The following is a 20,818-nucleotide window of genomic DNA, read 5'->3' as shown; positions in this document are numbered from 1 at the left end:
TTTCCTTTGTGTAGAGCTTCGTAGGTAACAACTGTTCATATAGCTCATACATGCCCGCGATGGTATATGTAGGCCATGTAGCCCAACCTTTTAGCCAAGCAAAGCAGCTGGTTATGCTTAGGCTATCATCGTCCCATCTAATACGGAATAACTTTCCTTGCCTCTTTTTGTCTTTAGCGATCTCCAAGAACTGCATCTCTTGAGATTTCTTCAGCAGATTCCCAGCTCTAGCTGCAGTCACCACCTTTCCTTCCGTTGTAACACACACTGGATTTAGGATATCAAGCTGAAGTGTGATGTTAAGCTCTTCAGCGTACTTGGCTGCTTCCTTTACAAGCGACTGGTGGCCTGATGCCATGGCGTGTTCTTCAAATTCTCTAACTGCTTCCACAGTCTGGTCCGAATTCTGATACAATTTCAGTAGCGATTTGATTTTAGTGATCTTATACTCGTGTTCGACTGATTGCAGGCCTCTACCCCCTTTCTCCCTCGGTAGATATAACAAAGAAGTTAGGCTGGCTGGGTGCTTGCCACCGTTCTCAACTATGACCTTCCGAGCTGCTCTGTCCCTCTTAACTCTGATAGAGACCAATGTTGTGTCCATTATTATTATTATTATTATTATTATTATTATTATTATTATTATTATTATTATTATTATTATTATTATTATTATTATTACTGTTTTTTGCCACACCGATCACTGTTCTTAAGAGCCGGATTCTCTCGATGGGTGCCGAGCATCAACCAGTTGCTTAAGGTCACCCACAGTTTCACAACTCTTCTACCTTTTAACAACCGTCATCGTTCCAGCACCTTTCTTAGCGGAGCTCCGGCGCGCGCGCGCGCGCAGCACCATAGTTAAGAAAATATGGTAACCCATCGATCCGAGAAAATTTGGTTTTGGTCACCGTACGTCCGTCCACCCCTCCATGTATGCCGATGAATTTAGAGCTCATTGAGGAAGCAATACTCCAGTCGAGACTGTAGCTAGTTTACAGCATACATCTTTGTTACTGGACATCAATGTTCTGGTCAATTGACACCGGTCAAAACAATGTATCCGCTGACCAGTATCACGTGACCATATCGCTGGCTCAAGTTGGATTTTATCGAGGTCAGCTGTTTTTTTTAAAGTTGACCACTGACCAAGGACTGGCTGTTGATTGGATCGCAGGCTCAAGCAAGGTCAGACACACACCTCAGCATAAACGATGACAAATTTTTCGTGCTCTTTCTGTGGCTCGACACGGCTGCACAGCTATGCTACGTCAACAACAGCTCTGGACAGTCGACGCTTTTCGTGTTCAGGTACAGTTTGGAAAATATTTTTTCTTGCATTCGCTGGTTCGCTGGTTTCAGTCCAGGTTTGACATAATATAGCTGTGGTCAGGACACACTGGTGGCTTCGCAGTTATTCAAGTCAAGCATTGGAGGGATATAAACTTAACGCTGAGTTTTTGTTCTTTATTTGTTTAATGCTGCTTTTTGCTCTGAATTGCAGTTTTTGGCGTGTCTTATCTCAAGATTTTAAATTTTGAATCTACTAAGTTTGCAAGATGCCTGGACGGCCTATGACAGAAGAACAGAAACGAAAGAAGAGAGAAAGAGAACGAGAACGACTAAACGGAACACCATTAATAGCTCAAACGTGGCTTTTCCAAAAGTTGGATCCGGGTTATCTTATTGGGGGCCAGGCAACAACAAGTTGCCTAAGGGAACCCAAATTTTATCATGGCTTTCATCGCTCCAGAACCTTTCTCAGAATTCTTGCTGTGCCCAGGAGAGCGGTTTTTTGAATTAGTTCTATAGAATTGTTGGTGCCAATGCGCTGTAAGTTGCTTTCAAGTCTTCTTGGAACTGTTCCCAGTGCCCCAATTACTACTGGAAGCACGTGGGTTCAGACACTCAGTTCGGACACTGGGTTCGGACAACACTATATAATCAGTATTATTATTATTATTATTATTATTATTATTAGTTGTTACTATAATATATAATACTCTAATTGGTAACCATTACTCATAGCTACTGTAGAAAGTGTCAATAATTGTGAAAATAGGTTTAAATAGAGGAGCATCACAACACAGCCGATTTATTATGGTAATCTTATTCCTTTTTTGAATAACAACTTGCCATTCCGGAAATAATACTTTTTAGCCAATTGGTACCGATTTAGTTTGTTTACTGTGTTTCCCGGCGATTCTCTTAGTGAAACTTCACAATTCTATGGAATGGTAAGTTGCTTTAATTGTCAATCAATTTAGCCAAATTATTAGATCTCTTATGGCGATTAAAATTCATGGTATCAAGAATGGTGACGATATTGTAATATTCCAAGTCAAATGGATTCAAAGCAATATTATATGGTAGCTTTTCTTTTGAGATTTCAAAAGAAATGAAACTATAAGTCTCAGTTCTGAATAGATACAAAATTGACTGTAAACGTTAGTTAAACACCTCTAGACCTTCATTTCTGAGTACCGCAAATATTGCGGAAATGTTCTCAATCATGACTTACTATTGTTATTATCATTATAGTAGGGAGACCTTTACATGTATTGCCATAAAATGTGTGTAAAGATATCTGTATTGCGCCGTTCGTCTATGAAAAATCTTCCATTAGGCAATTATTTTTCCCATTTATGAATTCCCTGATGATAAAGAGCTACAACTCGTCACCGCATATTGAGTTGTGTGAAGCAGAGAAAACCCAAATTTAGAATTGTGCTCTTCTCTCATTTTTGTTTATATTGAAGTCCGTATGTAAAAATGAATGCCGCTAACATAGTATGCAGATTTAAACCCATTCAGCATAACGATTCAATATTAATTCGTGATAAGACCATGTTCAACGCATTGGTATAGAAAGTTGTAACAAACTCTGGAAAGTCCAAATAATCTTGAAAGCCACAAGGACACTGCGCTACAGTCTGGGTACCACATTAAGTTGTCTGGAGTTTAGTCGAGTTAAGATTTGAGAGATTTCGGAGCACTTCAGCCAAAGGCGAGTTGTGAAATTTTTTACTAATTATCTGCTGTATTCGGCGAAGCAATCTTTATCTTACGGCAAAGAGTACAAATTTATTTTTAGTCCCTGTCGTACGCTAGTGTTTACTTTCTTTGGAACTGGTGTTGAAATTATTTTCTCCTTGATACTTGTACCTTTCACAGCTCCTGCATGTGTATACCTTACATGTAGTTGACAGACGTTCCACGGCTTGCATTCTTGGGGATATCAAAACTTTGACGAATGCTTAATTTACGGAAGGGCGGTCAAAGGTACCTCTGCGTTTCGCCATTATTTCACTGCGATATTAATCTCCCCATGTCACGTCTAAATGTTCGTTAACGGAAAATATAACTAGGACGAATTTCTCAAAAACGAACCCTTGTTATGATTGAATATCAACTGCCATCGATAAACTTGGCCTCGCCGATGAGGTTCGCCGGTGGCACGTTTTGTGGTAGCCTCAAAGAGATATTAAGCTATATTATAGCAGTGTTTCTTTAATTGTAAAAATGAGATGCGTTGCTAAATACTTAAACAATAAAGGAGCAACTAAGAATCCAGTCTAAACAAATATGTGACGTGCTTGGAAAAAACGAATGGGTCAAAGTGCAAAGGGTGTAGAAGAAGAAAGTTTCGTAACATGTAGTTTGGTTTGCTTTCCTTGGTAACAAGGAAAGGAAAGGAACTTTATCTAAGTGTCTAGTAGTTCTCGTGCTGGAACACTAATTGCGGACTCTGTAAACTGAAATTAACAATTAACGCAAATGAAGTCAAACGTCGAGTTTTGAGGAGAGGGGTAAACCGGAGTACCCGGAGAAAAACCTCGCGATGCAGAGTAGAGAACCAAAAAATTCAACTCATATATATGACGCCGAGTATAGGAATCGAACTCGGCGGGAGGCGAATGCTCTCACCACTGCGCCATCCCTGAAACGATAACCTTGAAACGATATCATTAAATGGTCTTTAAAAAGCTTACATCATGATTTAGTAATCAACACAGTTTTAATCTAGACAAGAAAAGACAACCAAAACTTTATTCATGTGTCACGATATTCTAGCTAGACTGAAATGCCTCACCGTAAAAACTAGGAACTATAGTAATAAAAATTACTTGAAAGACTTCATAATTTAAGGTTTTTTTTTTCAGAATAAAACCTATCAACCACCAAAAATGGTTTTAAGCTTTTAGTCACCTAAATTTTGTCTGAAAGTCAGACTAGTGAATATGATTTAGACTGCGATCCAAATGTGATAACCAAGGGGGAAAAGAAGTTTGGCGAAATCTAATGTAACCGTGATCAAACAGGGTCACAAACTTTACCCAAATTGAGACTGAAAACTGGCAACCAAATCGGAACTTAAAAATTACTACTGAGAACATTGAAGGAAGGTTTGCCGGAATTAAACAGAAAATACAAAAGGAGATAGGGATGGGCAAAATTGGAGAAGATTATCAAAATGGTTGTGAATGGAGTTTTTGAAAACTGTTAAGCATAACAGTTTTTTTAAAGTTGAGGCTGTCGTTTGTAACTTTAATTTGTTTGTTATACATTGGTGTCACCAGCTTCATTTTTATTGGCTATAAGCACGCAGCTAATTCTTGCTTGCTCTGTTACTGTTACGTCGTACCTACAGACAATAGATTTTATGTATGTAGAATTGACGTCATACCTACAGACAATAGTTTTATGCATGCAGAAGTGACGTCACCTAACACATTAACCAGCAGAGAAGAGGAAAGAAGACTCTGCCAACCGCAGAAGCATTATTTGACTTGCCGCTCATCCAAAGAAATGGATGAGTCAGTCCTCTTGTCTTTACAAGTGCAGCTCAGGAATATGCATAATAAAACAATTATCGGATTCGATTTTCGCATGATAGGTTTATTTGCCTCGGCCTTCGGCTTCGGCAAATAACACAAACTTTGCCCTTGATAATTATCGCTGTCGTGCGAAAACCGAATCCGATAATTGTTTATTGTCAACAGACATTTTTTCGTCACGAAGCTTTGGTTTGTGCAGCTTCCTCACACAAAAAACGGCTGCAAGGAGGCTATGGTTTGTGTTGTTTAATTTTAAAGTAATTTTTGAGTTAACGTTAAGCTGTATAACGAGAAATGGTAAAACGACACAAAATGAACTGCACTGCGTCAGCTGCGTGACACAGCCCTTTTAATTCTACGTACCTCTTTAGCGAGTAAAATAAAGTAGATCTTAAAAACGTTGCGTTCGGAACCTCCCTCGAGGACCTGAAATCTCCTAGAAGGAAATATTTTTCTTTGTTAGCATTCAAGTGATACTCACTCATCATGATCATGTACTTGTTTCAATTGCGTATTGTGAATTAGGAATACTTGAAGTGTTGACTTAAGTACATCTTAGATTTTTGAAAAGCAAAGCTCTTAGGGGATATCCTTTTGATATCAAAAGATCTGTAAAATTGATGTCTAACCTTAAATATTTTTTATCAAGGCCCTTCGATCGACTGCAACGGACAACGACGTATTATTAGTGAGAATTGTGTGCGCATTTCAGGTTGTTATTAGAGGACGATTCGAGGATTGGATGATCCGGATGAATACTCGCAAATTGATAAAACAAATTGACCACAATTCAGTTTTCTTGGTGAGCGGTAGCCTTTGGTGATTTACCACTTACAATTCCATGTACTACCGACTGCATCTGTGTAAAATTAAAATGAAGGACAACTAATAAATTTTCAGACTGAAAAGAATCTGTAAATAAGCTTAATTTTGATCTAATGCAAGGGTGTTTTGCACAGAGATGTTTTTCATTTCATTTCATGATTTTGTGAGGATGAATTGCATTATGATCTCTCTCAAAGCAATGTCTTATTATCGTTGAAAGTTTACGAACTTCTTAGTTATCTAGTAGATTTAAATCGGTATTCCACAGATCACTTTGTGAGCTGCGTCACCGACTGAAAAAGAACCAAGTGAGATTCTTTGATAGCAAGACTCAATGATCGAAAACTTCAATGTAGGAAAAAAACCATGCGAAACACAACAAAACACTTTTAAGACGTTAAAAATGATTTAAGCCTTAATTTATGCTCCAACGCTATTTCTTTTATTCCTGATATAAATGCCAGGAATGTTTGAAACTAAAAAACTTGACGAAATTGATAAATTGGTTGTTGATCAATCATGCCAGCGATGACTGCGATACCGAACACAATTTTGTAATGAAATTTCGAAGACATTCTCAGTGTCTCTTATGAAGTTAAGAGAAAGGGTTGCCCGACGAATTGCATATACACTCTCATGGACTGAAGGTAGTTTAACATTTTGAAATGATGATTACATTAGGGAATTTACACCGAGGAGCCCATCAATAATATTATGCACAGAATTGTCATAGTCAAGGTGCAATATGGGCGAAGCTGAGAGGAAGGCATTGAAGTTAGGATAGGGAGTCAATAGCCACTGGTCGCTGTCTTCACGCGTAGAATGTTTACCTTTTTCGTTCCTTTCATTTATTTGAATTAGGTCATTTCAAGGTGATGTTTTACAAGAGCTAAAGTTACCTTAAATGTTACTCGGACCGGTGAAAGAATTGCAGATTTTTTTCTTTTTAATTAAACCTATTAAATATGGCGTTTAACTCTACATATTGCAGATCTGACACCTAATTGTTTTGGATTATTGCTACTCGTCAATTGGCTTGATTTCATGCTTAGGTGGGCTCAAAGGTTAGCACATGCATGACTATGAAAAGGTCGCGGAAGACAATACTGACGACTCCCCAGGCAATCATTTGTGTTAGTTACGAGATGAGAGTGAGGAGAGATTAAAAAGTTTAAATGAATGATTCGCAATGTCAAGGATAATGGGTTTGACATCGTGGTTCTTTCATCTTGAAAAATTATCTTGATTTCCTTCAAGAGTTCCTAAGGCGTTGATACGTTGAAAAACAACAAGTCGCGACAATTTGAACAAGCTCAATGACTTGAAGCTTCATCTCAAGGTTAGCAATTCTCGAGTGTATTTATAACGAGAACGTGACAACTATGATACTACAAGTTTCAGTCAGAGTAATGTAATTGACCACTAGTCAGCTCAATCTTAGAAATACACAACTTCCCTTTGGATCGTGCTTTGGCGCATAATGCTCACGGGTAATAGGTGGAGAAAAATAGACGAGAACAACACGGAGGAACGACCTTTGCGATGGCGTAAACAAGTTCGGATGAGAACATCCGTTTTTTAATGATTCAGTTGTCACATAGTTCTTGTTATGGTTAACAGCAAAAAAAATTCGTCAATTTGTTTTAAGTATTCAAAACCTTAACGCCTACAGTAGAGATACCCAGACTTGTATTCAATGAAGTAGCCCGCCAGGTTCGAAGAAGATGCTCGATGAAGACTTATACGTGTTTTGAGTTACGTATATTGACGAACATCGTCAAGAGCTTTATCTCCGGAGTTATCTCATTCATTTAAGACTAACGATCGAAACGTGGAAATACATTATTTTGATACTCGACAAATCACGGAAAACTGCCTTTTGCGTGCAGTCAATAGAGCGCATTGTCAAAATTCTGAAAAACGATTTATGAGTAACATTGTAAAATGTTGACGATATGCTGTAAGCGATAAGCCAAGAGTTTTGTACAAAAAAAACATTTGTAATCCTTTTAAGTTACATGTATGCGATCAGAAAGGTACCTGGCCGTCTTTAATATATGTTTTTTTATTTGGAAATAAAAACTTGTCAAGCTAAATCAATCTTGCAATAAGTGATATACATCACCAAAGCACTGATAATTAGCCAGTTCCATGCCTTTGAGGAAACCGACCAACAAGGTTTGACTTATTTGGCATGTTCTGACTTGATTCCTTACAATTCGCATATTATCACGGCAATTTCCTTTGATTTTTGTTATTCAACTTGCCTTCAGGCGCTTGATTTCCATCTCCGATCTGCTATCATCGTCTTGGGATTATTGCTACGTCACAAACAATAAAGATACATCATTGTCAAAAGAATCCTATTTTTCCCAAGCGATATTCGCAAATCCGTTAAATAATGTTTTTTTGTCAAAAATTTAAGCCTGGAGCTAAAGGACGAGGCTATTAATTTATCTGTCATTCAAACCAAAATAAAGAGAGAATTGTTTTAATGCATATTCCAATCTGATATCTGATATAAAAGACCTACTTGGAGGAAATCCTCAAACGAGATCATTTAGAACTGGTCAGGTTCACGGAATGGTGGTAACCAGTGAGAATAGGCAGCTAGTCGTTTAAGCGGAAAGGTTTTATGTGAGAGCTTGAAAACATACGGTAAGTACATAGAGATTTGTCTGGCAATTAATATTCGCTCTGTAGTACATACAAATCGCCCTCTCGGGTTACTCTATTTCTCTTGGAAGGAAACTATGTACAGTAGATTTATAAATTTATGATATTCCGAACAACCACTTTTTCATGTTGCTTCTTTTGTTGAACATGTTGTTGTTGTTGTTATCCAAGCTATTTTCTGACGCTGTTTTAAGTTATTCAAAGCTAAAGGTCGTTTGATTTTCTTTTTTTCCGATTTGAGAAGCTAAAAGTCGTACTCATTGTTCGAGTTACCAATTTTAAGCATCGTATTAAACCCCTCGGAAGGAACGGACGTAAAAGGCATTGTCTTTATAACTTTACTGAAGTTCACAGAATCATTTATATGTATTAACTTAAAACACTGATACACTCATGGAAACTTTGAACATTAGTGTAGAGGAAATTTACATTTGTGAGGTTCGTTAGGCCTGCCATGGAAAATATTGGTTATCTTCTCCTCAAGAATGTACAATATACCATTACGAAATCCGGTCAGTGAGGAAGAGCTCTATGTTTGATGTCCAGTGAAACAGGAAGATGTTAAGAACCCGGAACGGAGAAACTGATTTTCCATAACATGAATGCAGTTACAGTTAGAAATTATCCACTAACTACGATACGGGATATACTACAACTTGAAAACAACTGTATTCTAACAGTACATGAGGAAACTGCGCAAGATTTGACGCGGAAACATGTTTGGTTTAATATGTGTGGGTGTTATTACAGAAATACTGATTATTGTAGCCTGTGAGTTTATAAGTAAAATGTTACATACATGCTTGCCTTAGGGTGAAATTATGTAAGCACCAGCTGTATCAAATGCTCTCAGAAAATAACCGCTTTTATTGACTCTGCAGAAACTAAAAAACGTTGTCACATCTTGGAAACCGCTTGACACTAAGGCAACCAAAGCAAACACAATTGAATGAAAGAAGAGAACCGTGTTTTCCTTCATTAAATCCGTTTCCTTTTGTTACACAGTTTCTTAATTGTGCTAAGAAATAAGAAGACAGAGGATGAAAGTCAAATTCTGAGATCAAGTTATGAGGAAGCCATCTTAAAACTGAGCTACTTGTTTTTCGTCAGCTTTGAGATTTCCGACATTAAAAAATCATCGAACACGGACTGAAATTAATCTTACTCATTTTTGGGAGACAGAAATCACTGTTCAGCTAATCCATACATATGCATCGGTTAATTCTGCCTCAGTGACCCTTGCGAACTTTTTAATCCTCAATTGAAATCAATTTTTGATGTTATTAGAATTCATGCTTTGCATCCTGATTGATTGTCCTCGGTGGAAATTTCATGTATTAACATATCCGTTTTGAAAGGGCTCAGTTTTCAAGTTTTGGAGAACTTGAGTTAAGTGTTTTTTAGATGTACGCATTAAATTAATATAAGTCATTTGTCACTAAATTCGAATAACATAAAGAAAACTTGGTTATAAGTCGATGCCCAAGTGCAATACCACACACACACACACACACACAAATTGAAAGACTGATATCGATTGACTACACAAATTCTCCATAGCTGAGAATCTTCCATCAGTGTGTTTATAAATATACGATCTCAAACACTCCATCTTGGTTCGTTGAATTATATTTAAGCCAATGCTTCTAACTTTTGTACTCCGTCGGAAGACCTCACATGGGACTACGGAATCATCAGAACGATTAGAAAAGCCGAAAGATAGTGTAACTGATAGTGTAATTGTTATTCGAATTTTGGTGGTGTTACACATTGAGAATACATTTGTCTTGTAATTCGTTGCATCAATTACCGGAGATGAAAACTGAGGCTTTTGTTTCTTGATCCTGTAGTTAACAACATGGTAAACAATCGAGGAAGTCAACAGGCAAATCTTTAACCCAGAGAAGAACTTAACATAATCAATTTTTCATTCACAGCTGACATTTACTAATCGCTCAGACCTATCTATCAACTGAAACTTTCAAAAAGAGTTTAAGACAGGAAGCGAATACCAAAAAAGCCTTTCAAAAATTAGCCCTATAAATAAATCATCAGTATCGAAAGATATACCATTCGTCCTGATAACATCTTCCTTTAACCAATAAATTCTTAAGATGACAGTCCGGCATAGTGCTGTTCATTACTTCTTCACAAGACTAGACCTCCCAAAGGCCGGGGTAAGTCCCTCGTAAACCAAAGATTTATATTCCAACCTCTATATAATCAAGTTATTTTCTGAATTATACCTAATGAAACTTTTAAAAAGAAAAGCCGCTAAACCTTTATCTCCAATTAAGAACTACTGTCAGGTATTCTCTCTGTCTCTTTTTCTCTCTGACACCTGCAATTCGAAACCGAGGAAATCGAAATCGATCGAGTAGGCGATTCGAGAACAGGTAATTCAATTTTAAGCTTTCAACATGATTAAATTACCACAGGCCTTTATGATTCACAAGACCACAGGGTAGAAGCTCCTTTGACTTCGATAGTATTCCTCTCCGATAAAGATAAGCTTCCAATCTGGAATATATATTGTTAAATAGGACCCGAAACCGCCCGAAATCTTGTCAATGATCGATCGCCTCTGAACTTTTGCATGTTTCAAGTGAATCTTCCAAGCCTTAGACCATTTAACTAGACGCTCGATGAGCGTACACTGGGTTGCCTGTGGTACGTGTTACTCAAAAACAGAAGGGACTGAGTTAAGTGGTATTGAACTGCAGCGTTTCCGGCACTTTTTTTCAAGTCAGGGGTCATTAAGACCATTTCAGGGGTCACCCAGAAGTCGTGTCAGCAGAGGCCCATTGGCTCACACGTTGACACGACAGATCTTTTTCTGAGGTTAAAAACTTGGCTATCAGCCTATTAATCATTTGTCAGAAAGAAACCATAGGCACGCATCGCGTAAGTGTGGTAGTGCAGTAACACAGCAGTTTATTTCATATTGTCAACTGAGCTGCGTTTTGTCTTCCAGGATATTCAAGTTCAATATGTAGCCCTAATAGTACACGATATTGTTTTGGTAATGTATATCATTGTCGTGTCATGGTAAAAGTCTCGTGTCATGGTAAATAGCCCCCTGAGAAGACATATGGTTACTAGCAAAGTACTAAACCCAGAAAGATGTAGAAAATAAAAGGGAATCGAGAAACATTGGCTTCTAGGCTGACATGATGATCATTTCCAAGTTCCCTCACAACTTCTCTTCACCACAACGTTCACTACAGTTAATCCCCCTGTCCGGCAGGGTTAGTATCAGGATGGGTGACCTAAAAATATACCACTTCGTAACAGAAGCATAGGACCGAAAATTCTATTTTAATGCCCAAAAATGCGAGGTAAGCAAGGTACACTTTTTTTTTTTAGCTTGCTTTATGCAAAACAAATCAGAAAATAAATATTGATACACAGTTTTTAGGAAGAGCAGAAGGAAGTTTTCAGGATGGTCGATCGAGAATAAAATATTTTGCCATCAGCAACAAAATTTACGACATGAAAACAACATTAATTTTGAACCACGAATATGAAAAGCGAAAAACATTTTGCGAAATTTTTGCTACGTTCAAATTTGGTATTGTACTTTTGGCTGCACAAGTAAATAGCAAAATCGAAAGTGACATCGAATTCAGCGGGCGCCGTGATCAAGTTACCGCGGCGTGTTTACTCGCGAAACAGTGAAGAATCTGTGTCAAATGATGCCAAGATACCGGGTTTTTGTTTTTGATTTTGTTAGTTTTCGTTTTCTTTCAAGTGTTAAAAAGTTTGAGAAGAAATGTGCGAATTCAACGCAAAGATCACAATCGCTTAACTCTTGAGGTTGACCATTGTTTCTGCAAAGTCAAAAATTTACTCTCCAAGACGAGGTTATTTATCACCAGGTAATTCCATCGTTTTGGGAATAGCAACATGGGCGTAGCCAGGATTTTTCAAAGGGGGGGGGGGGGGTTACGCTGTGTCAAACAGAGGGTACTCGCGTTTTCGCAACCTGGATATTTTAGGTTGTTTGAGTAAAAAACGGCTTACAATTACAAAGAGGGGGGGGGGGGGGGTCACCGGCACCCCAGGACCCCCCTAGCTACGCCCTTGAGCAACTACTTTATTATTATTCATGAGCGTCACAATTTTTTGCCGATTTTGGGGCTCATTTTGTTGAAACTCGAGCACGCTTCCAACAGACCTGTTTATTCTCGAGACTTCTGCGCTGCTTACAGTGCACTACCACAAAAATCCTCCCGTATCACATTTCAACCCACGTATGCAAATTTGTTAAGCTCGAAAATTACACCACACGATAAATTCAGGTGGAAATCTCAGAAAAATCTTTTCTAGCGAAAAATTTATTGAAACAAACAACCTATTTGCTATTAGAGGCAAAAAGCCCTTCCTATTTCAATTGCGTGCGTGCAAACGAGACACACAATCGGTGTCACAAAGCATATGCAATGAAATAAATTTCTGACAGTTCACATAAAACCCTTTTCGAAAGAACCTTGACCGTAAATGATAAAGCACAAAAGAGACAACAAGCTTTCATTCAAATAATTTTTCACTGTCACATTTCCAATTTTTTTAAAATTGCAGAGTTGAGTACAAAATGAATGTAACTTGCCAGACAACTTAGATGCGACTTTAGTAAACAATGTGATGCATTCAAGGCGTTCGATTCCTTCAATGCTTGTTAAATACATAAAAGAATTGCCATTTGATTTCAGTGTTGTATATAATACCAAGTTAGTAAAATATTAGAAACAAAGCTCACTTGATATCCAACGGCGAAAAATGAAATTGTTGTCGAAGACCATAACTCGTCGCTTTAAAGACGCCTGTCTTGTTTATCCAATTGACGTTCCATTCTTGAGCTCCATAGGGGTATATTTTGTTTAAAGATGCACTAAAACGCTATTCGCGTTACAATGAATTCCATTGCAGGTTAATAATTAAATGTTTTCGTGTTTGCATCAGAGAAATCTACGCATTACCCCCAGCCCCCTCAAACCTAACAAATTCCCACAGAAGACTCTATGCACGAAGACTCCACTTAGCAGGGAAGTGACAGACAAGACTTTTCATGACACGGAAAAAAAACAAAAAACGCGAAAGCATTTTCTGACTGGAGTGCCTATGGCAACCAGTAAAAAGAAACTTAAAGAAGAATGATAAAGGAATACAATATTTTTTTTGAACCGTTTCTGTTCTGTTTTGCTCTAAGTATAATACACCTGTTTTATCTTGTGTGTTTTTTGTTAGTACGCCTCCGATTCGCCAAGAATGTTTTTGCTTTCAAGTTGGATTCAAGTTATCTGTATATGTTGCAGGTAAAATCCGTTCTCAGGTTGAATCAGTTTTTACCTAGGTTAAATTTACCTAAGTTGAATATGCACTCTACCTAGTTTGAAGAAGCTATCAACTCCCCAAAAAGGACTGAACACGCCTATATCTTCCCTCAAGTTATTTCTTACGCATCTTAACACATCTTCTTAATGTTTCGTATCATCTTATCGGTTTCTTTATTCGTACACTTATCCATTCAGTCTCAACATTACAACATAATTACGGAACAAGGAACTGTACTATGCACTTACCGGTATTCGACCTAACTCCCTCGAGAGCTATAGTCCTATGTCTTCACCACTACACCGTACAACAGCGAACATACTCAACCCAACACAGTTCTTTTCAATATTTACTTTTGCATAATAAGTCAATTGATATCCATGTACAATAACCAAAACTAATGCTAACCTGACCCTGATTTTTCTCTAGGCTTAACTTAGCCTCCAAAAAAAGTTTCTTCAATTCATCTGAGTGCATATTCAACCTAGGTAAAATGAGGATCACCAATTTAACCTAGTTAAAATTGGATTCAACCTGATACAGGATTTTACCGGCAACATATACACATTTGGAGGGAGTATGAAGGGGTGCTGTTGTTGTTTTTGTTGTTGACCACCAAAAGGGTTGGTTTGAACACCTACAGGTGGACCACAACTTAGCCGTAGCGGTTGATGTTTTTATTTTGTTGAAATAAGAGCTTGTCTTTTCGGAAATACATGTATTCCTGTATAAAAAGAACAGCTTTTTTGACATGATTTCCCGTGCACTCCCCGGCTCCGTCCAACGCAAATCTCATATTGACGTTACAGTACTACGTAGAAAATGCCCAGACTGAATACATCTCAATATTTTGCCACAACACCACCATAAAAACAATTATTAAAAACTAGATCATTGGATATAATGCAATTCTAGAGTTTTGATTTGCCTAGCCATCATGGTATGTGAGCTATTGTAACATGCTGGGACAAATATCAGTTTGTTTGTTTTTACGCGGGATGCCGTAGGCAGGGCGTTTTAATAAATCAGACCAATTCCGTTTTATTTTCATGGTAGTCACAAATCGCCGTCTTTTTCTATTGTGTGGATTAGTTGGCTCCAATCCATCTTGAAATCACTTGCAAGATCAGGGGTCAATCAGAGTGGATAAACATTATGTGTGATTTCATTTGCTCTAGTCCAACTTGGAATCACGTGCGAGATCTGGAATAGACACTGAAGTGCTGATCATGCACAATACTCGGCTCGCAATGTCCATGAAAGTTCTCCAATCGAACCAGTTTGTTCACTTATCAAATGGTGAATGGAAATTAAATTCTTTAATTTATTAACCCTGTTTTTTGGTTTTATTGAACCGTGAATACTTGCATAGAGTGTGCCTCCAACTGGGAACCTGTTTCTTGCCATTGATCGAACCAACGAGTTTGCCAATTCGTCAATGGCAGCAATGGAACCGACGAGTTTAGCGGCTTGTTTAGTTCAGTTATAAGAAAAAATTTTTTTATAAGAACGTCGAAGCTGCCATTAACCAAAATTCTAAGAACGTATCAAGAACATTCCTCAGGCTGAGAGTAAGTCGAGAGTCTATTAAGAACGTTCTTATTTTACATAGAATACGGTAAATAAATGCATGTAAATTAACCCAAATAGTAAAGGGTATTTGGTATAGCATAACAATGGTTTTCTCGTTGCATGATACACATCTCAGTTTGTAATAATGAGCAGTTCTTATTTATAAGAACCTTTGATGTGGTCATACAGTGAAAGACTATACCATGTAAATTTAATAACATAACGTTCTCATCCTCACATCGCAAAAATATATAAAAACGTTCAACTACAACACCAAAATTAGACGTTCCTATAAAGAAAAAAATAGTGTATCAAACGAAGAGTTCAACTGGTTAGCAAACAGTTTGTCTAAACACGAAATTTTAAGCAACTTTCAAAAAAATAGTGTATCAAACGAAGAGTTCAACTGGTTAGCAAACAGTTTGTCTAAACACGAAATTTTAAGCAACTTTCACATAGTACGATAATTCACTCAGATAAATTTAAGCTTGGCACCCTATCGATCGAAGATGCTACCGTTCATTACCTAGGGTCGATACTTTCAGTTTTAATCGATCATTGCTATGTTAGTGTTATGTTTATTTGTTGTAATATCCATACTGACACTACATAATCAGGATATAAACTTGCAATAATAAAGGATTAGTGAGGTTCGTTAGAGTCCCGTTTTGTCATCGACGTGGCATTTGAAAGTAGTCGTAATTGACGTTGTGTGTTTTGAGGAGAATCTTTTTGTACCGCTTTCTAGTAATTGTTCAGTAATAAAGGCATTGTACTATATGTATTTATGAAAAATCAGGGGTGTGGGATATCAGTAAACTCCGTGCTGCAACGCGACTTCAGTAGTGTCAACGACCAACAGCGACATATCCCGCGTAGACGCCTTCAGGCGTCTTGTTACAAAATAAACTAGGTTGTCTATCATCTCATTTCAATGTGCGATGGTGGAATATTTGTTGATTATACATATATCATATTGTGAATGAATGAATTGCATGTTTTCAATTTCTCTTGCAGGCGATTCGGCTGCAGAAGAGGAAGACATCAGGACCAAATCTGGAGTAACAAAGACCTGAAATTGGAAGCAAATCGTTCACAAAAGTATTGTTTGGCGTTCATTGCTAGTCATACCCATATCACGTCTTAGGCCTGAAGGCAAACTGTTTTTGAAATTCCCTTGGAAATCAAGTACCAACAACAAAAGCGCTAAAACATATCGATTCTTTGAGGCCAGGAAAACGTCCTAGGGAACGAGCGTTTACATTTACTAAGCAGCCACATTTGATCCATATCGAGAACAAACATGAATAACACGACAAATGCAACAGACATTCCTGCATATGAATCTGATGATTCTTGGTTCGATTGGAAAACATTTTTTTTAGCCTTTTACATCATTGTAATGATCGTGACCATATTGGGAAACAGCTTAGTTTGTATCGCCATATACGTCGACCGGCGTCTCCGGAGCCCTACAAACTGGTTTATTGCGTCCCTGGCAGTAAGTGACTTACTTTACGCATCTGCGGGGCTACCCTTCCGCATCCTCTCCAACGTAACGATCATACAATATGTTTGGATTTGCAAGGCATGGATTTGGGTGGACATGGCTTGTGCGGCAGCATCCATCGCCAATCTGGCGGTGATCTCAGTTGACAGACACTTGAAAATTACCAAACCTTTTGATTACCATAGAAAGATGACAAACCGGCGCTCGTTTTTGGCCATTGGCAGCGTGTGGCTGTACGCGGCAACACTGTCGACGCTTTCCATTATCGCTTGGGGTGAAGCGAAAGGCGTTCGATTGAGCTCTCACGGCTTCTGTTCGAATGCCAACAAAACATTCTACACGGTGGCGAACATAGTAGGTTTTCTGTTCCCACTTATTGTGCTCGTGACTTGTTACAGCATGATTTTGCGCACTGCTTGGATTCAGTTCACAAAAATGCAACACATGAATGTCAACTTCAGCAACAAGGAAGACAGAAGTAAACAAAAGAGCGCGCGGCGGGAATTCAAAGCTACCAAGACCCTTGCCATTGTTTTGTTGACCTTCACTTTGTGTTGGGCCCCATTTTTTATCGTTTTCACTATTGAACAGTATGATAGGTCTTTAATGAGACCCATTCCGGAAGTTCTCTTTTACCTGATCTTCTTGATTCTACCAAACTTAAACAGTACTTTGAATCCGTTTATTTACGCGTACTTTAATATTGAATTTCGGCGGGCTTTTAAGAAGATAATTGTATCTATTTGGGACGAACGAGCCCGTCAATACAATAGCGGCAAAAGACGAAGTTCATTGACAAGCTTCTTCCAAACCGCTTTTGCAAGACGCGGAACTCCACCATTGGAGAATGGTAATCACAATGGGAACCTGGGATCTAAAGAAGATCGACAGTCCTTCTTGAACGGGGATACCATGGTAACTCAAATCTGACCGCGCAAGTGGTACGCTTCTTGGCGGCTGCCCCAATCAAAATTATTAATGACTTTGTGTAAAGACTCGGCTAAACATGGAACAACTGTTTGATAATACTTGCTTGGAGGCGACGTGTGGATGCGCAGCTAAATTAACGTACCACGAATGTTGACGAATACAGTTCATGGAACGAAACGGTTTGCTCAATGCCAAAATGTTGGCGTGGCCAACAACTAGCAGAGACGAAAGCGCTTGAATGAATTTTAAGAAACGCCGCGAGGCCATCAAGCAACCCCTTCTATAGCGTCTCTTTGTGTTTAATTACGAGGACGAGAAAGAAATGTAAAATACTATAAAATACACGGGCAAAGTTATCGTTCTTTTTTTCTCAAATGCTGCTGTTTAAGCCTCGTCCTTGGTTTAGGCACAAGGACAAAAAACACTAATCTTTGAACTCCCAGTGGGTAAGTCTGCGTTTGTTTCTTGTGCTTAGATGTAGCCCTCCCTTGCAATATTTCTAGCTACGCAGTATCATAGTATCATGTACAAAACTTCGATGGAGAACATTGAATCAGGGAAGGGGGGCTAGGTGTTGTTTGTTTTTTTTTCTCAATAAATTTCTTCTTGGCCATCTTATGAAGTTGATTTGAGACTAGTTGCAGTGCTGTATAGCAGCTGCTTGCGTTAAAGTGTAAGCAATTTGTATTGTTTTATTAGTCTTTAGTTTTCGGTTTGAGTAGAATACTGCCATTACCTTGAAGTAGCTACGAAGCATTACTTAATCAATGTATTTAACTCTGACCTTCGCACCTTTCTTTGATTCATATTTCTGTGTAACCTCAACCAGCGACTCTTACGGTATCATTCACATGACGTGGTCAAGGTTTAATTCAATTAGGCACTGCATCTTATGTAAAAAAAAGTCTTGGAACTCTAGATATTATTGAATGGACTATTTTACTACAAAACTGAATCAAATAGAAAGATACAGCTCTTGAATAAAATGCAGCTTTTTCAGATACGTAATTTAGATGACTCAGTGCACGTGTTAAGTTCTTCACCTGGGGAGGGTGGTGGGGGGACAAACTTCTTTCTTTTTTCCATTTTGCCTCGATAGCCACTTCCACTCCAACTTTCTGTGCAGAGCATATTTGACATACATGCAATTGACGTATCCCTCGTTTCCTCTCATTTGATCGGCGACCACTTTTTTCCCGAAAGGAAAGAGAATGTTCGCCCACGGATAAGCTCCCCCCCCCCCCCCAGGGAGGTCATTGACTCCTTGTTCCCTACTTCCCTTTAAACTTTTGCTTGTGTTCCCTTGTTTCCGAGATTACTTCCAAACTTGTTCTCAGCTTTTATCCCCAAAGTGCTTTTTGTTTAATATATTTTGTCTCTGTTCCCAAGTTTAAATTTGCCATATGCATGTTCCCTTCTTCTCCCAAAAATCCATGGAAGGCCAGGGCCTCAAGAATACCGTTCAATATTATTTTTGCCAAAGATTCACAAAGTACCTGATAATCCTGAGGCATCTGTTTCTTGGTTTTGTTTCGAATCAATGCGGAAATTTGTTCTTCTTCTTTCACGCCACCGCTAAATCCTTTATCGCCAACTGCTCGATGTAACATTTCTTTAAAAGAAGATCTTTTCGCCATTTAGCCTGCGTAATCCACGAGTACAGCGAGCGAAAAGCGAAAAACAGTCCACCGAAAGCAAATTGAGTACTTTATCTGAACTATTTGCTTGCGACAGAGAATACATTATTTTGGCATGAGGGACTGAGGTGCCAATCAAAAAATCCTAGCCGCCCGAATCAGAGACCCCGTTCGGAGTTTTCACAATCGAGAGGTTTGTCCGCAAGCGTTTCTTTCTCCTCTTTTGCCCTCCCACTCCATTTTTTCTTGCGCTCGCCCCATTCTCGCGCAGCCAGGAAAACGAATTCGCTTCTCGCCCGCTGGAAACGTTTGCTACGGAGGCTATAGCTTTGAAAAAATCGCCATGATTTCTTTCACTAACGCTGCAAGAAACCGGCGTTGAATATTGTAATGCCTTCTCGATCTTAATTGGTTGCTTTCATAGTACGTTTGTTTAATTGATTCTCACTTTTCATTGGTTTATTTCAGCGGGCTAAAAATAGATTTTGGACAGCCAAACTCTCCATTTTGTATAGGTAATCACATGATTTCGAGTAAAATTGACAATGACATTGACATTGACATTCTTGTCAACTGGCAATTTCTCTAGATCGTTCACCACGTGCTCAAGCTAAACGGAGGGCTGCTTTCACCGTCTGATTCAAAAATCAAAATCAACTTTCCATTTCCCCTTCAAATGTTTAGGTTCTTGTGGATGGCGGGTGTGACCTCACCTTTGCTGGGATCATGTCTCCTATATTTGGGGATTTTCCTAGGTCACCATGCTGATTTTCAATAAACGGCCTAGCCCATCAGGGCTTGGCCAAAATATCCCAAACAGATGGAGTATTGTTTGGGTCCCAGCAAAATGAGCTCGCCCAAAGCAATGCCTTGCCAACAATATCAGTATTTATGTATGGAGCATGAAGCATAAATGAACCGTATCATGGAATTTGCGAAAATAGCGAATTGGAGGACATCACCCTGTGGGGAGCTTGCTCGGCTAGGAGTAAATCTCACAGGCATTTAAGGTACTCTTTGCTTTTAAATAATTTGATTTTTAATACAATATGATTAATAAACAGAAAAATGGAAAAGACAGGTTACAAGCATGACCATTTCGCGTAACTTGAACGAGAAACAATATATAGGGGGCTCAAACCAGTTTCAACACTTGAACGAAACGTTCTTATTAGAATGATTGGCACCACAACACTTCATCACTTAACAGCAATATTATGGTACCTTATCAAACACCAATTATTGCTGAAAAAGATTCAGTCAGTTTTGTGACGTAAAAGGTTACCGTGGCAACATGAAAGCCCTGTAAAGACACCCCAAAATTTGGCTTTATCTTGGTTCAATATCCAGTTTCAATTCCGTAGTCCGAAGTCCAAAGTGTACATTCCGTGACCCAACCATATGGTTAAGTGCGATCATAGAATAATTCTTCACATTTAAAACTGTTGTTAACGCCATTGATTCCCACTCTGGTCAGTCCTTGTGTGGGCCCATTT

The 20,818-nt window shown here is 38.5% G+C and overlaps 1 protein-coding gene and 1 long non-coding RNA gene across 21 annotated transcripts in view; one reads left to right on the top strand and one right to left on the bottom strand.

Moving 5' to 3' along the window:
- The window catches only part of LOC138029763 (uncharacterized), a 43,646-nt gene extending 37,723 nt beyond the window's left edge, over positions 1–5,923 (bottom strand). Inside the window, exons 1-2 of the long non-coding RNA XR_011128025.1 lie at positions 5,623–5,923; positions 5,202–5,274 (exon numbers count right to left, since the gene is read on the bottom strand). This is a non-coding gene — a long non-coding RNA (uncharacterized lncRNA). The remainder of the gene's footprint in view (positions 1–5,201; positions 5,275–5,622) is intronic.
- Positions 1–18,693, top strand: part of LOC138018026 (D(1) dopamine receptor-like) — a 107,956-nt gene extending 89,263 nt beyond the window's left edge. For 12 of the 20 annotated variants that reach the window (XM_068866455.1, XM_068865089.1, XM_068865714.1 and 9 more), the window contains one exon: positions 16,263–18,693. In XM_068866455.1, the coding sequence (XP_068722556.1) occupies positions 16,549–17,685 (1,137 nt within the window). In that variant the 5' untranslated portion in view covers positions 16,263–16,548 and the 3' untranslated portion in view covers positions 17,686–18,693. Of the gene's footprint in view, positions 1–177; positions 398–2,216; positions 2,238–2,843; positions 3,008–3,174; positions 3,283–6,697; positions 6,716–10,422; positions 10,517–16,262 lie in introns of those variants that run through there. The other 8 variants (XM_068869967.1, XM_068873563.1, XM_068872909.1 and 5 more) reach the window with 6 other exon arrangements.
- The last annotated feature ends 2,125 nt before the right edge of the window (positions 18,694–20,818 follow it).

The sequence above is a fragment of the Montipora capricornis genome, chromosome 1 (assembly GCF_036669925.1).
Source record: "Montipora capricornis isolate CH-2021 chromosome 1, ASM3666992v2, whole genome shotgun sequence".
NCBI classification, from domain to species: domain Eukaryota; kingdom Metazoa; phylum Cnidaria; class Anthozoa; order Scleractinia; family Acroporidae; genus Montipora; species Montipora capricornis.
The sequence above is the reverse complement of the archived record's forward strand: the minus strand, read 5'-3'. Positions and strand labels throughout refer to the sequence as shown.